We start from the raw sequence: 17280 nt of genomic DNA, 5'->3' as shown, positions 1-17280 counted from the left end.
TAAACTCCTTGACTCACCTCAACATTTGAGGGAGAAGGAGGTTGATTTGGGATTTTGATTTTTCACCCCCATTCAGGATGAAAGAAAAAAAAAATCAAATTCTGAACTATCATCAGGATGGGAAATCATTTCCCACCCAGTTTTTTTCCTTTCTCTTACACACACACACTCACCCCTGGCAAGACTAGGTTACCTACTGAGGTGTCTGAATTCTACCTAATTCTTTCTTCTTCTGAGCTTACCCAGAGCTACCATGAAGAACTGCTCTGTGGAGCTTGAAAGCTGGTCTCCTTCAGCACAGAAGTTGGCCCAATAAAAGAGATTACCTCACCCACCTTGTCTATATCCTGAGACCAACAAAGCTACAACAACCCTGCAAATGCAGTTTGGCAGCGCAAGCCCCAAAAGCAAACCTTTATGAGCCAACTATGACCGGCTGCACCATTAAGGGCCACTTGGAAGAGAATGCAACAGAGTCTACAGCACAACTACCCAACAGCCTGTTTCGTTCGGCAGCTCTCCTTTGTTTTCCTCACCCCCTTCACATCCTCTTTGGTCTTCAATGGACCTGGCTGGGGCTCGCAAGCCCAGCTAACTTGGAGGCATTATAGCTCCTATGTAAAGCTTTTTTGTTTTTTTAAAGAAAGATGAAAGGCCCCTTCGTAGGCAGCTTTTCCCAAGTTCCTGCAGATCTATTCCAATTAGCTCCTTTTATTACATGTGAATTGTGCTCTGGTGTTAGACAGTCATGTCTGCAGGCTGAGCTGCAAACTGGGTTCTGTGGCTTTGACTTGACTTTCACGTCACAAGTTGCCTTGCAAACAGGAGCACTGCGTGGGGGCAATCACAGCATTAATGCAGAGAGCTTGCAGGACTGTTAGAAGCCTGACTTTCAAGATACCAACAAGTCTAAGTATTAACAAAGTGAGCACAACTCTGTTGAAAGGTTCCAAACTGACGGCGCGGGTAAGTGGGAACTTGATCCCCTATCTCCAGGACAGGTACAGCACAGGCAGTGGCAGAATAACCTTTTCTCACACTCCCTATCCCTCACCAGTTACCCTTGCTGCATTTGGGGTGGGAGAAAGGAAGCAAGGATTATTGTCCCCATTTTACAGATAGAAAACAGACACAAATTAAGCGATTTGCCTGCATCACACAGGGATTCTGTGGTGGGGGGGAGAACTTGAAGCCAGATTTCTGGAATTCCCAGACCAGCGCTTTAACCACAACACCGTCCTTGCTCGTCAACTTTCTGCTGCAATATTTGAAAAAGCTTTCCCTCGGCAGGAACAAACCAACCAAGCCACGCTTCCTTAAACACAGCCTTTTGTTGCAGGCCAGTGCCTGGAAATTCACTCTCTCTCTCTATCCCTGCCCCTGCCCCATTGCCAGACTCTTCCTGGGGGTTTGATGGGAATGTTGCGACTGATTGGTGTGAAGACTCCATCCAGGGAGCACTGTTCATTACTACCCTGCTAAGGCATGAAATCACAGCTATCACAACTTGTGATGGGCCCCTCATTCATTTTTTAATCGCACCAGCTCTGCTAACACTTACTAGGCAGAGAGAGCTACAATCCACAGCCCCTTTCCTTTGTCAGTTCAACACAGAAGGAGAGGAGGAGCCCAGCTAGCATGTTTGCTGAGCAGTAATGAAAGCCAGGATGCTGTGTGGAAATGGCTTGCAGAAAATCTAGGCTCCTAGGGTTTTATGAGGCACCACTGGAGTCAAATGCAAGGCTCCCATTGACTTCAGTGGTGCCAGAGCAAGACCTTAAACCACCCCCACATCACAGCTGATTATGGGGGCAGCCAAGGAGGGAGAAACTGGCCAAGCAGTGGATATTTGACCAATATCCAGGCAAACCAGCTGCTCTGCTTTTGCTTTCCAAGAAAAAGTCTGGCTGCAAAAACTTTGGCCAAGACCACTTGGAAGCTTTCACAATGTATGAAACTTTCAGAACTTGATCCAAAGTCAATTAAAGTCCATGCTAAGACTACCATTGACTTCAATGGGCTTTAGATCAGGCCTTCAGTTACATCAATACTCTTTTTTTAATCAGTTAAAAAGGTAAATGAATTAAACATCTTGGTTTCTCTTAACTTCAGCCTCTTCCCCACTACTCCTGCCCCGTCCACTTCCCTCGGATAATTTTATTTAAAAAAAAATACTGAGGGAAATTTTAAATATTCCCCGGATGGGAATAGTCTCACCTCTGCCCATTGATCCTTGTCCATGCTGAACCTGGAGATGACAGATCTGGAAGCCAAAGGTCCTTCACACGTCACCTTGCATCCAGCTCCCACAGAGAGCCCAGGGAGAAGGGCTTGGAGCTATCCACGCACTGAGCTAGCAGGCTGGCTTTATGGAAAGAAGATATACATTAACCATGCGGTCAGTCTTGCTGTAAGTCCTGGTAACATAGGCAGCCACCTCCCGAGTGCCCCCTTGTGACCAGAGGTCCCTCTAAGACACCCGGCCTCTGTTTCCCCCTCTTCAGAGCCCTGGAGAAACTCACAGTCCACAGGCAGTTCAAACCATCGCCACAAAGGGGCCTATTTATTTAGTCTTCTGGTACACAATGGACCTCCAGGCCTCAACCCCATTTCAGTGTCTCTCTCCTGATCCAAAACCCCACAGAGCCTTTCAGAAAACCAGAACACAAACTCAGTCTTCATCCCGGTTTCAGCTGGGCACACCCCCACCACCCTCAGCACCTGTCTTTCTGCTCCCAGCACCTCCTGCCTGGAGTTTGTTCTTCTCCACAGTCCTTTCCACTTGGGCTATTGCAGTCTTTTCCCTGCTTGGACAGGGTCTCTCCCAGGCCTACCTGCCTGGAGAGCACTCGCTCTGCCCTGCTTCTGAGCTTTTCTCCTGCGGACCCAGAGCCCGGCAGGAGCTTTCTTACACCCTGCAGCATCTGCAGACATAGCTTCCCCTTCACTGCAACTTCCTGCTCCTTTTGTACTGGAATCACCTGATTCCTCTCAGGTGGGGCTGATCCTATAATCAGGGTTGGCTTTGCTCCAGGCTCTGCAGCCCATGAGGCAGACCACCCTGTTACACCAGCAATATGCTTTTTGAATGGAAGAAAGCTCAAACCCCTTTGAGTATGTGTGGGGCACTGCCAAGGATGACCCAAAGTGCTCTAAGAGGCAGAGAGATGTGCCTGCAGTACCTTGAGCAGCTGGGGGCCAGGCTGTAGGCTGCACTAGTTCAGATTAGTGGAGCTCCCCATCCCATAGCCAGACGGCATTGCAGGGTCTCAAGCCCAGGCCATGTGCCGCGGAGGAGGCAGTTCCACGTGGTGAGGCAATAAAGTGCTTCTCTGTTCTCTAGTCGACAGGAGCCGCACCGAGCCAGTCCTGGGCGGGAGTCACTCCCGACCTGAGATGACCAGGCAGGCGCTGCACTGAGCTGGAAGCTACTTCAGCCAGACTGAGCCATGATTTGCTGGGATTCTGCATCCCATGAGCCAAGTCGCTTTGCGTAGATTGTGCAGCAGCAGAGAGAGGGAGGGAGGGAATGGGGAAGGTGATGCACTGAGCGGGTTCATGCCCAGAAATGAGTCCAGGGAAATGTGATTTTTTTTTGCCCCCCTTAGCTGCTCAGAAAGGGAACAGGACTTTGAACTCTGACAAGCCAGCCCTGCTCCAGCTCTCTGACTACCTGCTGACTCATTACAGAAAGGGTGTCCGGCCAGTTCAGGACTGGAGAAGGACAACCAACGTAGCCATTGATGTCATGGTATATGCCATTCTCAGCGTGGTAAGTCCTCTGCTTTGCCACGGAGCCCAGCAGGCCTAACATCTCTGGGGCTGAGGAGTGGGGGTAGGTACCTCTGAGCCTAGGGAGGGTTCATATGTCACTAAGTTTTTCCACATCCAGGATGAAGTGAGGAGAGACATCCTTTTTAGATAAACTAGGGCAAATCACTTGGAGCCATGTCTTCAAGTGCTCAGAAACCATTTAGGCACCTAATTAAGGGTGAGATTTCCAAAGTGCTCAGCACCCAACATGCTGAGATGATTTGGAAACCTGGCTCTGTGTATAATTTAATAATATTCAATGCACCGTCCCAGAAAGGCTTGACCACAGACTAGGCTGAGTTGCTACAAGAAGCCATCCACACACACCTCTTCCCTAACTGAAAGAAGTTTGCTTTAAAATGTGCTGGATCAGTGACTGTATCTGAAGGCTCCTCTGCCAACAGAGCAGTTAGAGGACAGTCAGGCCTTCTGGTGGCGAAAGCTGAAGAACTTAAGAAGGTCCATCAATGTCCCAAAGGATCTGCAATCAGAGGATCCTTTGCTTGTTATTTTGCCATCTCCTCACCTTCTCCTCTTGTGTTCTTGCCAATTGATCCCCACTAACATCTGGAACCTGGTGATCATTTGTATCCAAACCCTTCCTGATAACTTTGGGCCCTCTGCATTAACAACAGCTAATGTCAATATCAGTAACCCCTGAGCTGTAAAATGTCCTTTGCCAATTTCACCTTTGCTTTTTATTTCCAACAGGATGAAAAAAATCAGGTGCTGACAACCTACATCTGGTACAGGCAGGTGAGTAGCTGGAATCCTCCCAGCTTTATGAAGCTCTGAATCAATGGTTTTCTCTTCCATTCTCCTTTGGTGGGACTTTCCCAGGTCCTTTCCACAGTTAGTAGCTTTTATCTCTGCAGCAGCAGCACCCACAGAACATGGCGATTTCTCAGGACGATGGCCTGGTGCTGGCCTGGGGGCACTTTTTATTGGAGATTGTCAACGCCTCTGTGAAGGGAGGCATGTTGCCTGCTTCACCGAAGGAAACTCAGGCACGTCTGCTGCTCAAGCAGCTGTCACTTGACAAGGACAATCTGGCCAGCTACCGACTTGTATTCCAACTTCCATTTTCCGCATGGGGAGGAGGGAGGTTACTCCAACTCCCATGGCTCTGGGATAGAAGGAGAGCAGTGGGACATTGAAATCAGTGGGGAATCTCCCTTGGCATCCACATGAGAGTTCTCACTTTCTTTTCACCCAGAGCTCCCCGAGCACACCATCCTTTTCTCTTTGGCTATGCATTTGCCTGGATGAGAGCACCCTATGAGCTCCTGCTAGTTATCAGCTAACCTAATTCATCCCAAAATGAGCAATGCAGCCAAATGAATAGCTGGGACACGGATATGTCTCCAGAAGATTAAAACTGTGCACAGACTTGCTCCAAGACCAAGATGACATCCCCTTATGCAGTGTGTAGCCAACACGTAAAACCCAGCACCCTCTGGAAAGCAGAGAGACCGGTGGTTGAGAGTGTGTGCACATGGATGATAATGTCCTAGCTTAGTGCAGCGAGGTCAAAACCATCAGAGGATAACAAGTAGCATGTGGGGCACAGAGCTCTAGGATTAGAGGGGAAGGGTGAATGCTTTAAGCTTTGTACAGTTGGGCAAGTACAGTAATTGGGAAGACAGACTTTGCTTTGTATCTAATATTCTGCCAGAGGTGGGGAACCGGCCTGGAATTGATCCTGCTGCCTAAGTCCCCTCTTATCTCACTTCTGCAGCACTGGATCGACGAGTTTCTCAGGTGGAATCCAGAGGACTTTGATAACATCACGCAGATGTCCCTCCCCACCCAGAGCATCTGGGTACCAGACATCCTCATCAATGAGTTGTAAGTGCAGCAAAGTTCTCGGGCAACAACCCTTGGGGCCTGGAGATTTAACTCTCTCCCTCCTCCCCCGCAAGTTCACATCCCACTTTGTATTCCCAGCACTGCTGCTGGCGTGCACAGAGCTGGCAATATCCCCGCGTACCGTACACTGCAGATGGGAATAGCTCAGGAGTTGGGACATTTCCAATGCTGGCTGACTATAAATGTTCATAATTACCCTTGCTGCATTTGGGGTGGAATTCAGATATTCAGAGGAAGGTTTTGTACAGGAAACACAATGCAGGGGCAGCTGCAGAACTGCCAACCCTTCCTCGGGAAAGAAATCTATTGTTCTTAACCATCTCTATTCTGCTAGGATTTCAGGAGCTTCCATGAGCTCAGGCACTTGCCACCCTTTAAAAACTTTACAGCTTTGCTATGTGCAGTGTGATAACTTCAGTGAGGCGTTCCCAGTACTAATCAGAGGGAGTGTGTCCATACAGAGAGTCCTACGGTAATGCTAACAAGATGCAACGGTGTAGGCCTGTGTGCAAGCTCACCAGCCAGGGAAGTTTAAGAAAAAAGAAAAAGCCCCAGTTAAAGTCATTTTCTTCAAGGCTTACTGTGTTTCCAAACACATGACACAAAACCAGAACAAATCAACCCCCAACTATCAGCTCACCAGCCCCTCCGAAGCCTTTCCAACCCCAGCCAGCTGGGAGGACCCAGGACACAGCTTTCCTCTAGGATATTCTAGGAAGTGGCACCACTTCCTTCCTTCCTTCCTTCCATAACCATGGGACAGACACAAACCCAGTAACCCCATACGCGTCAGAGAGCCTGGTCACCAAAGGTAACTGTTGTACGGGTCTGTCCTTTGAACGTTAAGGAGGCTGCCATAGTTTACTGTGTTTCCTAGAAGTATTTGTATTAGAGCCCCAGCTGAGATCAAGGCCCCGCAGTGCTGGGTGCTGTACGTACAGGTAGTAACAGAAAGCCCTGCCCTGCAGAGCTAACAGTCGAAATAGACCAGTCACCCATTGAGAGAGGCATCGGCGCCGTAGCTTGGCTGAGTGGGGGTGATGCTGGTAACGGAAGATGGGGGGTGACCGGTTGTGGGAGGGGTTAAGGTGGGAAAGAAGAGATGGGTCCACAGAGCTGGAGTGTCAATAAACCTGCAGGTTTCTTTGGGGAAAGGATAGGATGGGCTGCTTGGCTCCTTGGACAGATTCCTGGGCAGGACTCAGCTGGCAGCACAGGCTCTAAACAGAGACCTCTGCATGGCTTCAGGCTGCTGTACAGCCCAAGCTTTGCTGACTTCAGACTGCCCAGTACCCTGCCAGGAACCCAAGGGTCACATCTAGCAGGTATCACAGCTGCTACCATTCCTAACAGAGACACTCCCAGCTGTCCCGGCTAGCTGGGCTCAAGGTGCTCCCACAGCCACTGCAGTTCGCCGGCATTTCACCATGGTAGAAAAGAGCCACAGGGCTCCACCTTGTGTGTGTGTTTTGTTTTGTTTTGTTTTTACCGGGGACGTTTCCATTCTTTGTGCCTTTCAGTGTGGACGTGGGCAAGTCCCCGGACATCCCATACGTCTATGTCCGCCACCACGGGGAGGTCCAGAACCTCAAGCCGATCCAGGTGGTGACTGCCTGCAGCCTGGACATCTACAACTTCCCCTTCGACGTGCAGAACTGCTCGCTCACCTTCACCAGCTGGCTGCACAACAGTACGTGATGGGTGGCACTGCCTTCCCCGCTGCACCCTGCCCTCCAGGTGCCTGGGAAGGGAGGGATCAGGCCAGCTAAGAAAGCCTCCAGCTGTGTGGGGAGTCAATATGACCTGGTCTGGGACTCCATAGTGCTCAGCCACTTGGCGGGTCTGTTTCATTCCCAGTGGACATTGCAAAAGGCACAAAATGGCCCTCTTACCAGCAGGGAGAGCAAGGAGTGATCTGGCTGGGCTCCCTGGGTCAGTGCTGGGGCTCATTGGCACAGGCAGAATGGGGTTAGCTTGTATGGCTGTTGCCTCCAGCCCATGGGCGCCCAAGAGCGGGGTAAGAGCTAGCGGGGTGGAAGGTGGCATGGAGCAATCAGTCTCTCTGGGAGCACGCTGGCTCAGTGCAGGCTATGCCTCACCCCCTAAACAGCCCTAGTAAAGAGGGAACACATGTAGGCCAATCCATCCTTGAGAACAAGGAGAGAAGAGGAACGTGGCCTGGAAGGGAGGAGTGTGAAGCTACCAGATCTCAGAGGGTGGCTGTGGGCATGGAGCACACCAGCAGTTTTGGGGGACGATGCCCCTTCCCCTCAGGCCCCCAGCCCTGATGCCCACCTCTCTTCCGCCCCACAGTCCGCGACATCAACATCTCGCTGTGGCGGCAGCCGGAGCTGGTGAAATTTGACAAGAGCGTCTTCATGAACCAGGGAGAGTGGGAGCTTCTCTACGTACTCAGCCAGTTCCGGGAGTTCAGCGTGGAGGGCAGCGACAGCTACGCCGAGATGAAGTTCTATGTAAGGCCCCTCCCCTGGTCGGGCGTGGGGTGAGGGAGGGGAGAACAGAGCGAGCGTGGGGTGGGGGAGGGAAGCACCAAGATGCAGAAGGCAAATGGTGCCATTTTCTCTCTACTTGTGCAATTGATCTCCTGGCTCTAAAGTGTGCAGAGGGGTTGTTAAGCGAACCCCACAGTATGTGCCGAGCTGCATACTATGGCGGGGATAGCAAGGACTGTTGCAACACAAGGTGCAGCTCACACTAATGGGAGGCAAATGAGGTCACTCAGCATGGCTCCTACCTGGCGGCTGGCTCCCCACAGCAAACGAGGAGGGCAGCCGCAGAGAGGAACACGTCAAGGCTGATTCTGTATGTGCCTGAGGAGCACAGCAGCCACTCAGCCAGGTGGGCTCCTCCTGACAGGGATCTCTGCACACTCCCCCACCCCCTCTTGTGCTGGCAGGTGGTCATCCGGAGACGCCCCCTCTTCTACGCCGTCAGCCTGCTGCTCCCCAGCGTCTTCCTGATGGTCATGGACATCGTGGGGTTCTACCTGCCTCCCGACAGCGGGGAGAGGGTCTCCTTCAAGATCACCCTCCTGCTGGGCTACTCCGTCTTCCTGATCATCGTGTCCGACACGCTGCCCGCCACTGCCATTGGGACCCCACTGATAGGTACGATAGCGCCCGTCACCATGGTTACCTAGGTGCGCACACATCCCCGGTTGAAATCCAGCATTGGTCTCCCTCACGGAGTCGAGCCAAGAAGGAGCTGGGTGATGATAGTGTGGGGCAGATTAACTGTATGGCCGGAGGAGCTGGTAGGACAGTGCACTGGACAGAAGTGTTGGGGCTGAGTGCTGTGGTTTGGGCATGAGGACCATTAGCAGAGCTGTGGGAGGGAGAAGACCAGAACTAGGATAGCAAGAGATGGGGACTGTGGGTCAGGGTTGAAGTGTCCTGGCAGAGCTGTGTGGGGCTAGGGAGGCCAAGGCTGAAGTAGCAGGGTCTACTGAGGGTCAGAATTACAGGGCATCTGCACAGCTCCAGATGCACTCAAGGACTGGAACAACAAGAGTGGTGCATCAGGACTGAGGGGCATTGTCAGAGCCGGGTGTGGGGCGACTAGGGCAGGAATAGCCAGGATGCTGGTTGGGTCAGGGTGGAAGTGATACGCTGAGCTGCCAGGGGTCCTGGTAGGGCTGGAGCAGGAGTGGGTACAACATGTGAGGAAGACCTAATGTCATTGAAAGACGTGGGTACAGAGAGTTCACCCAGGCCTGGCCTGTGCCATGCCTAGCTCTAGCCGAGAGACTGACCATGGACCATTGCTGCCTTCCCCCGGCAGGTGTCTATTTTGTTGTGTGCATGGCCTTGCTGGTCATCAGCCTGACCGAGACCATCCTGATCGTGCGCCTGGTCCACAAGCAGGACCTGCAGCCTCACGTCCCCGACTGGGTCAAGCACCTGGTGCTGGAACGAGCCACCATCCTGCTCTGCATCCGTGACAGGAAGAAATTCTACCCCAGCAGGGGACAGAGTTCAGACATCAGCCGGCACCTGGAGAACAATGACAGCACAGGTACGAGCTGTGGCACTGGGAAAGGGCTGCAGGCAGCTGGCACCCTGGCTGCACGTTACTCCCACCACCAAGGGGGAACAAGCTGCATAGGGTTAAAAAGAACTCAGGACTCACCTGGTGGAGCTGGACCATGGTGCAGCACAGCAAAACCTCTGAGCCTGCATGATGGGGTCAGTGTTGAGCCCAAATCCTCTCGGGGCTTCAGCCCCAAAACATGAGAGGGGCACCCCACTGCTCTCAGCGGGACCCCAGGGAACAGCTCTGCCCAGGAAGTCCATGTGGCACATGAAGGAGCAATGGCGCAGGATCCCCTTTGGGCCACACAGCTCGGGGACATTGGCCCTATGGCACAGGCTTACAAAGGCACGCCGGCATCTTCACTCCCTGCTGGCCCCGGGGCAAGTTTGCCAGAGCACAACCCCTCTTTGGAGCTCAAGTCCCTTGGCCTAGCACTTAGAGAAAAGGGACACACTGGATTTAACCCCCCGCCTGCCCCCAGAGGCTATTTGGTCTGGGCCAGACACTGGGGAGGGGGGGCTCAGAACCCCACCTCTGGGGTGGTATAATGCCCAGCACAGCCAAGCTCAACAGTGCAGGGCTGGGTCCTCTTAGAGGCTGCTCCTCTCTGTCTTGTTCCTGCAGCCCAGCTGAACCACTACGGCTGCGAGAACCTCCGTGAGTACGAGAGGGTGGCAGGCGCAAGGCCATTGCCGGCACCGCTGGCCCAAGGGGAGAGCTCCCCGGTGGTGGCCAGCATCCTGCAGGAAATCTCTGCCATCCGCCAGTTCTTGGAGAAGCGCGACGAGTTCCGCGACATCGCCCGCGAGTGGCTCCAGGTGGGCTATGTGCTGGACGTGCTGCTCTTCCGGGTGTACCTGGTGGCTGTGCTGGCCTATAGCATCACGCTGGGCACCCTCTGGTCCGTCTGGCAGTACGCATGAGCCGTGCCGGCCTGTGCGGGCAAGAGTGACAGGTTGCTCCACTGCCACACTTTAAAGGGGTCATTCCCAGCTCCACGGACTCCCCTGTATATTCTAACCACAGAGATCCAGGGCCTAACAGTTCTTCAGCAGCACTGGTGTACCATAGGTTGGGCTCCAAACACCATGGCTGGGAGATGGTTAGAGAGGGATGAACAAGATTTAATTAAATCCGAGTCAACACTAAGCTTAGCCTAACCCCCTCTCCGGCCTCCAATTAACTCCCTTTCCACTCGCATGCCGCACACCTGCTCCCCCAGTCCCGTTCCAGCTCCTCTCTCATTTCCATCAGGACGCAGAGAGCAACGTCCCACCACACAGGCCGGCCTCCCTGTGCATCCCGCCACAGCAGAAGCAGGAGAATATCACGGGAGCCTGAATATGCACAGTTCCCAGGCTCTCACACCACTGAGCTGACCAGAGCCCTTGGAGGGTGATTCAGTCCCAGTCCAGACCCAAACAGGGGTGAGGGGGGAAGGTTCACACCCATCCATTTGTTTATGGGGGGGAAGATCTCAGCCACCTGACCCCGGCCTGTCCATGCCACTTCAGTGCCTTGCTGGCTCTGAGGGGTGCTTTCCTGACATCTATGGCAATCCATGTGCTTTTTCAGCCCCTTTCACCTCTTATCCCAGCTCTTACCATACATTTTAGCAAGCAGGATTTTCTTGTTTGAGTATTTCTTTCAGGCTACGGTGCAGCAAGTAAGTCTCTGTGAAGGTTCAATAGCTGCATGCTGCCAGGAACAGCTGGTAATTTGATGGCATGGCTCTTTTGTAAATAGCATCCCACGTAGTCTACGTGCTGTGTATGGTGTGTTGTTACCAGTTTCAATGGTCTTACCCAAGAGATCTCAGAAAACTAAATAATAAACTGGATGTTTCAGTCACTAAACTGAAGAGGACAGAGAGTGACTTCATGTAATGGCATGTGGGCGTTGGATAAATCCACAGGAAAGCATGGGAGGATATTTGGAAAATGTCTCCAGCAAGGGCACTCAGCACTGGCCTAACCCTGCTCCCATGGGAGCAGAGAGAGTCCAATGCTGAACACGTTCGCACATCCTGTCCTACATGACTGGCACTGGAGTAAAGAGTGCGCCAGGAGAGTTCAGCACCAGGGACAGAGCCCACAGGAGAAGAGCACGGATTGAAGACTGGGTGTGGCGGGGAGGAAGGAAGGGCTGTTTAAATGCTTCTCAACTTTGCTGAGGAGACTCTTGCTCCTTCCCTTTAAGCCAAATGAAGGCAGCAGCCCACTGACATGGTGCTGACTGTGTCAGGCTCACACACTGCTGGGCACAGGGGCGGAGAGCAGGGACCAATTTTTCATGCACCTAGCCCAGTGGCCTCCTGGTCCAGGACTGGGGTGCCTCAGTGTGACCACAATCTGAATAAGCCCTTGGGGTGGCTGTGGAGGTGCTGGCCATGGGGAGACCACTTGAACGTCACTACTTCCATCTGCTCTGTGCTCCTTGGTCAGCTTATCCCATCAGCTCTCTTTGCCCATTGATTCTGTTGTAGGGCATGAAATCCACATAGCGATGTGCACAGGTGGACGCTGAAGGCCAGGAGTTCAAAGCCACATGGACTGGGGTCAATACTGTGCTGTCACTTCCACCATTCCTGCCCCTCTGCCACCTGGCACGTTGCCCAGTGCTGCCTAATAGCATTGGGAGAGCAGAGCCCAAGTGCACACTTCACACATGTAACCCATGCCACCACAGTGTCGCCCCCTCTCCCACCCTCACTAGGGGGATCCTTGGGCTTTATACTAAAGCCTGCATGGCACATGGCCCTGGAGCTCCTACCCCACAAGCACAGACAGTGAAATGACCTGCTTTGGCCACGAAGGAGAGAAGAGCAGAGTTTGGGCGAGATCAGGACCAAGCTGGAGGACACAATACTTAATTCTCATGGATCCAGAAACACTGAGCCTCCTGCAGCCACAGGTCACTTCTGTAGTCCCTGGAGACAGGGCTTTCTATCTACGTGTTGTCTCACAAGGCTGATTCAGAGAGATCTGCCTTCTGCAGCCGTAAGGGGTGAGGCTATGTGGTAGGATGGGGAGTGAGGTGGAGGGGACTAGAAATTCCAGAGGTGACCAAATGGAGGCAAAGCTGGGGCCAATGCAGGAAGGAATGGAGCAAGGTGGGAACGGGGAGCATAGTACCTGCCTCCCATTGTCCCATCCTAGTGCTCTTCATTGTTCACTGACTCCACCTAGCATCTATTATTGCCTGCATAGCTAGCCCAGTTCCTTCCCCTCACTCCATTCGCTTCAGCTGCAGCCCTGTGGGTGCTCTCACTAACTCCATCAGCACAGAATAAAGCACCTGGGCCTGTTTCTGACCCTCTCTTGCCTGCCATTTCATCAGAACCAGCTGCTCACCAGGCTTTGCATGTTTCTTTTCCCCACCTGCCTGTATTGCATGCTTGGCCGACAAAACCCCTTCAGACTCCCACTCTGCTGTAGGGTAGCTGGAAAGCACTAATAGAGTGATGACAGGCTCAGCTTAACAAATCAGAGGGCTGACAGGATCACTCTCCATCTCCTCCGGGGCCAAGGTGCGATGCTGCCCTGGGTTGCGCAGGTAATTCCACTGTGTGCAGCACCAAGGGAGGGAGCAGTGCCAAGACTCCAAAGGACATGAGTCACTAGGGCCCACTCAGATCCATGCATACACTTCTGGGCAGGGGGGCAGTAGAAGGAAGAAGAATGAATGAGGTCGGGGCCTTTCAGGGTCTGTCAAACTTCCCAGAGCTCCAGGAAGACTGTTGCCATGTGCCCTTGACACAGGGATGTATCAGCTAGGCCCTATGAAGCCTCATACACGGCTCACTCCGCTGGCCACATACCTGAGCCCCCAGAACCATGGCTATCCCCCAAAAGGCTGGAGATGAAAGGAAATGCCTGCTCTTGTTTCCAGAAGCACACTCTAGTTTGTCCTAGCGTTCTAGGCTGAGGAGAATGTGACAAGTATGACAATTTCCTGCCATATCCTTGGGAGACCTTATTGAAATCCATGTAAGTATCTTTGGGGTCCATTGTATTAAATGAATGGTTTACGTATTATTGTGGGCCGGGATCCTATGTAACCTCTTAAGGGGGCAGATGTGATAGATGCAAGATCTGGCAGCTCAAAAGGACTGTACTGAACAATGGTCCGGACAAGAACAGAACAGTGTGAAGCAGTTTTCCTGGGGCATCTCTAGGGGGAGGTGAATGCAAATTCCCCAGCCTTTCGAAGCTACGCCCTGAGGAGTGGGCCACTGTCTGCTGATCACCTGATACGTGAGTAGCCCCATATGCTTCCGACATTCCTCACCTTGGGCACAAAGCAGAAATCAGAAAGGCAAAGAGTCCTCAGGCAACTGAGCTCCCAGTGCTGCCTGATGCTGTCAGTGCTTCAGGGTCATAGCCGCTGAACACTGCTTGTGGAGAAGTGCAGTGCTCCTGAAGACACACAGCTTACAACTCTGAGCCATTGTCCGCCACCCCGGGGGGGCCCCTTGTCTAACTAAGACAAGGCCACGGGCCAGACCCTCCTGCCCCCTATCCGTTCCCTTTCTTCCTCACCTGAGCCTGCCACCTTATCCCCCATCCAGTCTCCAGGTCCTCGGGGGTCTCCCCCACTTGCTCATGTAGCTCAGTCTCAAGCATTGTGGTCCGTAGGCAGCAGCTGTTCCAGGGGACCCATGAGAAGCTGCAGTGAGCTGGTCTCAGCTGGGTGTCATCTCCATTTGTGGGATGGCTGCTGGCCTGGCTCCATCGCTTAGGTCACTGAGCACATGGCCTCCTGAAGCCTTCACCTGCAAGAAAACTCAGCCATGAGTGACAGCTGGGGACCGGGGCAGAATGGGTTCTTGGCAGCATGACCTGTGTTAATGTGCTGATGGTCGGTAAGTGGCTGGCTATTGATGAGGTGTCCAGCTAAAGAGTTAGTAAGACACTAAATCAGCCCATTGATCCTGGTGAGATCGATGGTGCTACAGACCTGATCACTGCAACGGGCAATTAACATCCTCTGGAATGAGCTGCCTTCATGTAACATCAAACGCTTCAATGGACAAATCCAATCGGCCCACTGAACCGGGCCCTCCCACCGCAGGGACTACACATCTGCACGGTCTACGCGGATACCCAGAGCGAGCATGCGGACCCTGCTCTAGCTCCTTGATGTACAAGGAGGCCCCAATCTCCCCCCACAGCTGGGTCTCCCATGGCACTGGGTTGAGTTGGGACTCCAGGGGCTGCATTTGCTACCCTGGGAGAGGAATTTTTATAGATGAACTAGAACAATAGAAATTTTAATCTCCTTCCCCAGCCCCCATTAATTCCTGTTTACTCGGGCACTCACCTCTCCCACTAGCCTCCCGCAAACCATGTAAAATGGGAGCAGGGACACATTCCACCCTTCTGGCTCCAGCCTCCTCTCCTCCGTGCAGCAGAGAATTGCCACCTGAGCGAGTGCTTTGGGGACTGGGCAGGAGTCGCCTGGGACTCACCTCACTGGAACATCCCCAGGTGCTGCCTGTCCAGCAAAGCCCACAGCTGTGGGGGACCCTGGAAAGAACCCAAGGAACCATCCTCTAGCCAGTCCCACAATGCTCAGGCCGGATCTTGGGGGGCAGGAATGTTTGGGAGGAGGAGGGGAAGCATGTTTCGCCTGCTGCCTTCCAATGCTAAGACCAGCTCTGTGCCAAGCCCCTTGATTGCTCTACGAGAGTAACCCCAAATAATCTTTACTGTGCTTACGCAGACAGCATGTATCCCACTTCGGGGCATCTGGGGCAAGGGATGGAGGGAGTCCAAACCACCCGTTATAGGTGCATATCCATGCAACCAGACAATACAGCTGCAACAAGGAAAGCCAACGACCCCACTGAAGTCAGATGGTGGATGAGCAGATGTCTCCTGGACAGGCTTTAGGCCCCGTCCCCACCACCACCCGAGGCAGCTTACAGGTCTCTGGGGAGCTGCCCCTGTCATGTGGGCTTGGACTGGGAGGAGAACGCTCACCCACCTTTTAGTAGACACGGGGGTAAAAGAAAGAAAGAAAATGGTGGGAATCATGTCAGTTCTGCTTGGTCTCAGGGCCCCTGGAAGGTGCTAATCCCACTGCAGAGGGCTGACAAATCAGAGCCAGGCCATGCACCTCTCACCCACACCAAGGCCTCTGATACAAGCCCTGCACACACCTACTCAGGAGGAAGCTGCTGTCCATGCTCAGCTCAAGCTCTCAAAGAACCAAGGCTCAGCCAGAATCCATCCCTGCCCCTCGTGCATCACACGGGAGGGCCATGCCAGGAGTCCGTAGCCATGTGCTACCACCATTCCTGCGTGGAACAAGTCGGCCGAACAAACAGAGGGGCAGGAATCCACCCTTCTTCAGACTGGAGCCAAGGAGCAATGATATCGCTAGCAGGATTACAGCTGCAAAATGTAATCCATCTTGGTAATCGCTTACTTAGGGAAGGATCTGCTTAGCTGTATGGTGTGGCCAGGTTCACAATCCGAGAGTCTCCGTGCTGGCCTGTGCTCAGAGCGCCTCATCTCCAGACCCAGCAGGCAGGTGTCCATCCTCCTGACTGGCACCAGCTGCCCCCTCGCTGGTAGCCTCAGCAGAAAGGGCAATGGCTGAGTGAGCCACGGAGACTGAACTCCCCTTTGAAGCTAGCACAGGCAGGTGCACTTGTCCCAGCGGGGCTGAAGCTAGCAGGACGTTGCTACACCTGATCTGAGCTTGGTGCCTGGCTCAAGTCTCCACTAGTGCAGCAACAGCCACACTGCTATCTTGAGTCTGCGTCTACCCGGCCGGGTGCCTCGTTCCCAGCTGCAGTGTAGACAAACCCACTGAGGCCAGGGAACAAGGACAGGCAGCTTGGGCTGGACCCTGCTGCCCAACTGCCTGATTCTCACGCTGGTCTCTGAGCGAAGCAGCCTGCCTCCCCTGCTCGTGGGAACCCACACCAAACCCCTGCCTGTGCTCTCCACCTCCAGGGGATTCCTGCTCATTCCAACCACTGGGCTGGGAACTGGCAGGGGGCAGAGAAAGGAGGCAGGCAGAGCATGTGAGGGCACTTGGCAGGGCAAAAGGTGCCGCAAAAGGAGGGGTAAGGAGTTGGGATGGTTCTGTGGGCTCCTGGGGCCCACGGCCCATGCTAGGAATCCCAGGCTTTCAAGATGGGACAACAGTAGTGATGGTACCAAGGTGTTTGGAGCTGATCCCAACCCTGGCAACTCCTGAGCACAGCTGGCTCGGGGCCCGGGGAAGTGACATTAGGCTGTGCCTTGCCGCTTAAGCAGCAAGCATCCTGTGCGTTTGTTCCCAAGTAGCACTCCCAGAGACACTCACCAACGAGCCCCGTGTGGCCAAGGGAGCACGCTCCTCGCCCCAGAATCCCCAGCAGCGCTAAGGATGTTAAGTCAGACTAGCCCAAGTATGATGCCAGCCCGTGGTCCCATGACCACTAGAGTCCCTATCAGTGGGGATGGGAGTTGGTTCCTCCAGTGCAAGGAGCTACGTACACACTACAGCTATGATTCAAGGCCCTGGCCCTCTCCAAGCAAGATCTCAGGG

At 53.4% G+C, this 17280-nt stretch overlaps 1 protein-coding gene across 1 annotated transcript; it reads left to right on the top strand.

The window, feature by feature from the left end:
- The first annotated feature begins 428 nt into the window (after window positions 1-428).
- HTR3A (5-hydroxytryptamine receptor 3A) lies at window positions 429-11457 on the top strand. The gene is made up of 9 exons (XM_044996719.1): window positions 429-507; window positions 3609-3772; window positions 4525-4569; window positions 5552-5661; window positions 7203-7372; window positions 7996-8156; window positions 8600-8810; window positions 9484-9717; window positions 10360-11457. The coding sequence occupies exons 1-9, from the start codon at window positions 429-431 to the stop codon at window positions 10656-10658; spliced, it is 1473 nt and encodes a 490-aa protein (XP_044852654.1). The 3' UTR covers window positions 10659-11457.
- Window positions 11458-17280: the final 5823 nt, after the last annotated feature.

This window comes from Mauremys mutica, chromosome 22 (assembly GCF_020497125.1).
Source record: "Mauremys mutica isolate MM-2020 ecotype Southern chromosome 22, ASM2049712v1, whole genome shotgun sequence".
Lineage (NCBI taxonomy): Eukaryota > Metazoa > Chordata > Testudines > Geoemydidae > Mauremys > Mauremys mutica.
Note: the sequence above shows the minus strand (reverse complement) of the source record. Positions and strands in the feature narration are given on the sequence as shown.